The following is a 6,458-nucleotide window of genomic DNA, read 5'->3' on the forward strand; positions in this document are numbered from 1 at the left end:
TGAGGCCTCCGCCTGCAGGAGTAAGGGAACTTTGGACTTCGCGGACCAACTCTGGTCTTTCCTCCCCGCTCTTTTTGAGGGTTGTAGGTCCAAGGCCCCAGAACCCCGGGGAAGGTAAAGAGGGTCTTTAGGAACAAAGGTTTAGCAGATCCTGCCAACTGCCTGTCGGTTTTCCTTTTCTAAGTGTGACTTTCTCCCTGCCTTAAAGACAGTAGCTTAAAAGGCATCCTGAGGATTCTAGCCCTGGTTTCTCCAAATACCTTAGCCCACTAGGTTTTCACCATCCTTTTAAATGTAAAGAATCGTGTTTTTGTGGAATGAAGGGACGCTTGTGCTTCTAGATTGAATTCAAAACTGCTTAAACTTAAGAACTTTTGAGAAGGTGACAAATTGATGTTAAAAGAAAATCAGGCCAAGAATTCATTCTTATTTTTGCAGCAATGTACTCTTCTTTCTCGCATCATTAAATCGAGAATTTAACGGAAAATGCCAGTTAGAATCGCCTGCAAAGTCACTCCTCCAAGCAAACCAGCCTGCACCTGGCTAAGTCCCTTCCCAGTGGAGGCAGGTTGGGCAGGATGGAGGGGCTGCTCCATCCTCAAATAAATCTAGAAACTCCAGATTTATCTGGCTCCCATCCTTTTCTTAAAGGAATACTTTCTCCTAGTATCTAGGTCTGAAGAGTTTGTGTGACCCAGAAAAAGACAGATCAGTCCAGGGGATCTCCTCAACACTAGAAACAGTGTCTCTTCTCTTCAGCGCCCAATTCTAAAGATGGAATGAAGCCTACCACTAAGCCGGTGGTCAGGCGTCTTGTCTTTCCCCAGGCTCATGCCTTTGAAAACAGGACTCAAAAGAAGCCAGTGACTCAGGAAAAGTCGTTTTCCTGATTGATGAAACTTCTCCCTCCTCTCTCTTTTCTAAATAATAAACTCACAGGGAAAGGCTGGACGGCTGCCTTGTGTTGGTTTCAAATAAATCCTCAAAAGCTCTTTCCTCACCCAGAGAAATGAATCACCGTTGGGAAACAGACGATTATTCCCCCATTTATCTGCCTAAAACCAGAGGAAATAAGCACCCTCCACTGTAGACCCTCACTTAGATCTTTCTCCCTGGCAGTGGGGGAGCTGGAGGTAAAAAGAGATGGAGGAGAATGAGTTAAATAGACCCAGGACCCACAGAGGTGTCCTCCCAGGGAGAGGCAGTGGGGACCCAGGAAGGAAGGGGCAGATGCTTCCTAGATGGGGTATCTATGCTGGATCCTGGAGAGAGACAGCTCTATGGAGAGAAACCACCTGTCTCCTCCTCTTGAAGCAGATCTTAGGTCTCAGCCAACAGGGAGGTGATATTACAGCTAAGCTCGAGACAGATTCTGGTGTGGTACATTGCAATCAGGTTTCTATTATCCTTGATGGGGAACAGAGGCACATGCTGTTCAGGTTATTATCCCTAGAACTTGATTTCCTGTCCTCTATAAACAAGTAAACAAAACCTTCTTGCTGCATTATTTTTGCTTACACAAACTATCTGAAAATGTTATGGGGTGGCAAGAGAGACAAGTAATTGATTAAAATAACCCATTTTAGCCATTATTTACGTAGAAGACTTTTCTTTCTCTCCTTGCCCCTACCCAATAACACTTCCAAATAATTTGTATTCAGCTAATGGGATCTGCAATCTTCTAAGGGAGGAAAGAAGAGAAAGTTCCCACTACACATCTGGAGATGCTGAGACTTGGGTAGTCACTGGCCTCACTCCAGGCTCACCTTCGAAAGCAGAGGGGCCTTCCTTACCTCTGAGGAATCTATCAAGGGGCTGGTGGGGGGCTGAGATTTCAATTATTTTTTTAAGATTACTTTTCTTTGATTTTTAAAACATATACTGGATTTTATTTTGCTTGATTTTTAAAAAAGCCACACAGACAATTTAAAGTGGAAAGAAGTTAACTTACTGTTTCATTCTCATCTGTTGCCAACACAGCCAGTGCAGTCACAACTCTGCCTCTCATTTCTTGTCACTCTGGGTTTCCAGATCACTTGAAATAAAAAAATCTCAATTGCTGAGTTCATGAATGTCTGATTATTGCAGAGAAATAGGAGTTGAAATATCACAAGCCTACCAGTGTGGACGAGGCCCCCGTTTGAAGGACATTTAATTGTAATAATTAACACCAATATGTCTGACCTCTTTACCTTTAAATGATGAGGAAAAACAGCTTTGTGTTAGCCCACCCACCCAGATCTCTCCCCTACTTCTGGCTACACTTTACTGGGTCCACATGTTCCCTCCCCACTCCCCCCATCTTCAAAAATTTTAGGCAAAGGCAAAGCCAGGATTTAAAGTTTCTTTTTTATTTGAAATCTCATCCAGAAACACTGGTTATTAATAAATATATCATAGTTATCAAGAATATATAAAAAATAAAGACAGGTCTTGTCTTTGAAGCCCTAACAAAATATTTCAAGCAAATGTTCAGGAAAATAAAACCAGCACCCCTCCCGAAACCACAGTAAGTTTTCAAAGCTGAGGATGGAGAGAGCGGCCCCGCATGCAGAATAACTGAGCAAGGGGGGGTGGGGTGGGGGTGGGGCAAGCTAGTGGAGGGAGCCCAAGCTCTTGCAATCACCGGCCCCTGAAACAGCCCAGGAAAGTTGGGAATGAAGTTTGAAGGCGGGTGGGGGTGGGGGAGAAGCGCCTGTGCGTGAGTTTGGGTCTTTGCACTCTGCCCCCTTGTTCATTTCCTACAACCACAGACAGATATATGGAGTACTTCGGAGAATTCACTAATAAATCCTTGTTACAAGGAAAATGGCACCATGGCCTGCACAACATGTTTAGAAGAGATTCATTTAGAAGCGTGCATGCATTCTTTCGACCTACACTGCATCTTAAGGAAAACCCACAGAAGAGTTTATCATGCCCTGGACCGGAGTTGAAATTCAAAACTTGGGTCTTGAGATACATTTTGTCTCTGAGATACATTTTTTTTTTCTCCCTCTGTTCTTCTCTCTCTCCCTCTCTCTTTCTCTCTTATCTCTTTTCCCTCCTCTCTCTCCCCACATTGTCTCTAGAAAATCAACTGTCCAGCGGATAGACAGTCATAACTGCACCCATCAAAGGGAAATATTTACATTTGTTTCTCACAAAAGGGATGGTTGTCTTTTCCAAGGTAAGAACGCAGAGCCAGAGAGAGCCAACTCGAAAGTCCCTTCGCCAAGTGTTTAACTACACCGATCCTGTCTTTATACAGCAAATGCAGTCTTGACAAGAGCCTATGGCAGTGAGAAAAAGTGGCGCGCCATGGAAAAGAAGCATGCATGCAAGACACACGACGTCTGATTCAAGTCCCCCTTCGTTACGACCTAGAGATTGCAGTTTGGTCTTAGTTCTGTCCCTCCGGGGGTCAAGTAGGATCTGAGATCTCTCAGGCAGTGTGGGAGGCCACTAGGAGGTCCCACCGCCGCCCACCCTCCCATGGGCCACGCGCCCAGCTTCCCCTTCCTTCCGGGCCCGGCACCTCGACCCGACCCCTCCCGCCCGCCGCTCTCCCCTCAACCTCCGCAGCCGGGCCGGCCCGCTGCTCACTTGAGCAAGTCCTTGGACTCGGCAGACAGCCTGGCCATGTTGGCGGTGGACAGAGCGGACAGGTGCGGCGGCGGCGGCATCTGGCAGATGGTGCAGGCGCAGGGCAGGCCGGCCCAGTGCTGGAAGCCGCTGCCCAGCTGCAGCGCGGGAGGCGTGGACGGCGCCTTGAGCAGCGAGTGGGGAGGCCGGATGGTGCCGATGGCGGGCAGCGAGGCAGCGGACAGAGGCGACGAGGCGTTGCCAGAGGAGAGAGCGCCGCCCAGGATGGGATGCACCGGGTGCACGGCGTTGGCGGCGTGCGCTGGGTGGCCGGCCGAGTGGCCCACGGTCCCACAGTGGAAGGCCGAGTGGTGGCCCCCGTATATCTCACCAACCAACCTCTTCATCTCCTCCAAGGAGCTGGTGAGCATGAGGATGTAGTTTCTGGCCAGCAGGAGAGTGGCGATCTTGGAGAGTTTGCGCACCGAGGGCCCGTGCGCGTATGGCATGACCTCGCGCAGCCCGTCCATGGCTAGGTTCAGGTCGTGCATCCGCTTGCGCTCGCGTCCGTTGATCTTCAGTCTCAACTGCTGGAGGTCCTGCTCCGACAGCTGCTTCTTGATTTTGTACTTGCTGCTCTCGCCCGCGGCCTTGGCGCCGGCCCGCGAGAGGCTTTCCCCGGGCATCTTCTGCACCATGTCGCCCTGCGTGGACGAGACGGAGTTGAGGCGGCTCTCCTGGTGGTGGTGATGGCGGTGGTGATGGTCCCTCAGATACATCTCGTCCATGTCCGGAGATGAAGCTCTGCTGGAGACAGAGCTTGAATCAGAATTCATCTTATTATAAGGGATGCGGCCCTACCGTGGGGAAGCTTTAGGCGGGAAATTAGAGAAAATCTTGAATTAAAAAAAAACACAAACAAACAAACTGCAGAGCCCAGCAGCCCACTTCTCAGCGGCAAGACGTGAGAAGAAAAGCTGAGACACTGCCTTTCCCCGCCTTTCTCCCTCCCCACTCCCTTCTCTCTGGTTTGGCTGTTTCCTAGACAGCTCGTTGGTGAGTGCTTGAACTAACCTCACGCTGAAAAAGAGGGGCTTTTATAGAGCTGCGGCGGAGAAAAGAGACAAAAGGAACCCTCCTATCTATCCTGGGCTGGTTAGGATGACGCGCCATCATTCAGGGCGGTGCGCTTTGCTGTCCCATTTAGCAAGGATTCCTATTCATATTCATTGTGGGGCCGCCCTGGGACACCTCTGCTCAGAACTGCTAGGAGCCCCCAGGCACAAAACCCTCTGATTGACACACTCACCGCTCCAGCTCGCGCCTTCTGGATTAGAAAAAAAAAAAAGAAAGAAAGAAAGAAAAGGAAACAACTTTCCTCCACCCCACTCCCCTTCCTAATTTCCCTAACCAAAGCACACCTCTAGGCACCGAAGGAAGGAAATGGAAGGGAGCCAGGTGGAGATTCCTCTGGGGTTGGAAAGAGGAATTGAAACATTCTCTCCTCTCTTTCACAGCTACTCCCAAGTTTTGGAAAACGTGGGCAAAAAGAAGCTTCAGTAGAACGGTTTCAATGACGGGGATGCGCAGGAAGGGCAGGTTCAACACGCCGGGGTCAAGGTGGGAGGGGCGGGATGCCTGCCAACGTGCACGGCCTGAAGGTCATTTTATTAGGTTTCTTTCCCTAATCACTGACATTGTGCTTATTTTGTTCATGGGGCCCTCCGGTGCGGTTGTAGTGGGATGTCCGTATCTGGTGACCGGGGTGTGCCCCCAGCGCTGCTGTGAGAATGGGTCTCTGGCTTTTTATATCTTTTCTTTCGTTTTGAAAAATAGATTACTGAAAGAATTTCAATGTTGCCAGATTCTGTAACTTCTTAGACCTGGAAACGAGGAAACAAACCTACCCTGGCGTTCCAATGAGACGAGAAGGAGACGAGAGGAAAAGTGGCCGGGGAGGAGGAGGAAGGGAGTTAAGGATTGCAAAGTTTCCCGAGAACACCGGGAGAGACTGTTTCTTCTCCGGCCACCCCCAACTCCCGGACCCCGGCGCCGGCTGAAGATGGCGGAGCGGTCCCCCTCCAGCAGCTCGGCCGGCGGGCCTTCCAGCGCTGTGCGCGCCCGGGCGGAGCGTCGGCGGCTCCGCTTTCCCCGGCCGGGGCCGCCCCACACCCGCGGTCCGGGAGAGCGGGAGCTCAGGGTCGAATAATAAACTACGACTGTGGGTATGTGTGTGTGCGTGTGTGGTTTGGCACCATGAGATCTGAAGAGCCTCTTGTGCGTCAGCGCGTGGGCCCTGCGGTCCCGCGCAAGTCCATGCTGGGGAATAAAGAGGGGGCCTGGAGTTTGGAGCCTTCGGTTCCAGGGGGGAGCTCGGCGCCGACCTTTCTTCCCCCTTGCTGAGTTTTTGTCAGTCGGAACTAGCTAAGCCGCGTGAGAGGCCGGAAGGCAGAAATCCCCGGAAGGGAAGCGGCCCCAGGGGCAGCCTCTAGAAAAACCTGGGCACCTCCACGCTCCGGCCTCGGAGGAACTGGAGAAAAATATTAGGCTGCGGCTGAGTGTCTGGGTGACAAGTGCAAAACTGAAACAATCCCGGAATCTCGAGCAGTCAGGGCCTCATACTGCGCCGCAGAGTCGCTGCAAGCCTCCAGGACTCGCGAGGTAAAAGAGGCTTCACTTTTCATTGACGCAAATGGAGCGGCCGACAGGAAAGGGATGCACGCCCAGGTCCCCGGGCTCGCGCGCTCCGTGAGGCTGTGCCTCGTCACCGTCACGCCGCGAAAGCAGGTCGGGTGGGGAGACGCGACGTGGGGACGGATCCTTTCTCGGCACCGATCATTGCTTCTCCGTAAATTAAAAATAAAGGAAATGGCCAGCACCCCTCGTCAAGGCCA

At 51.2% G+C, this 6,458-nt stretch overlaps 1 protein-coding gene across 1 annotated transcript; it reads right to left on the reverse strand.

Moving 5' to 3' along the window:
* Nucleotides 1–3,581: 3,581 nt before the first annotated feature.
* OLIG3 (oligodendrocyte transcription factor 3) lies at nt 3,582–4,400 on the reverse strand. The gene has a single exon (XM_043456763.1). It carries the CDS (start codon nt 4,398–4,400, stop codon nt 3,582–3,584), a length of 819 nt encoding a protein of 272 aa, XP_043312698.1.
* Nucleotides 4,401–6,458: the final 2,058 nt, after the last annotated feature.

Source organism: Cervus canadensis, chromosome 33, assembly GCF_019320065.1.
Source record: "Cervus canadensis isolate Bull #8, Minnesota chromosome 33, ASM1932006v1, whole genome shotgun sequence".
In the NCBI taxonomy this organism is placed as follows: domain Eukaryota; kingdom Metazoa; phylum Chordata; class Mammalia; order Artiodactyla; family Cervidae; genus Cervus; species Cervus canadensis.

Excerpts from the sequence above, each read along its gene's own strand:
- OLIG3 (XM_043456763.1), bottom strand. The coding sequence starts at position 4,400 with ATGAATTCTGATTCAAGCTCTGTCTCCAGCAGAGCTTCATCTCCGGAC.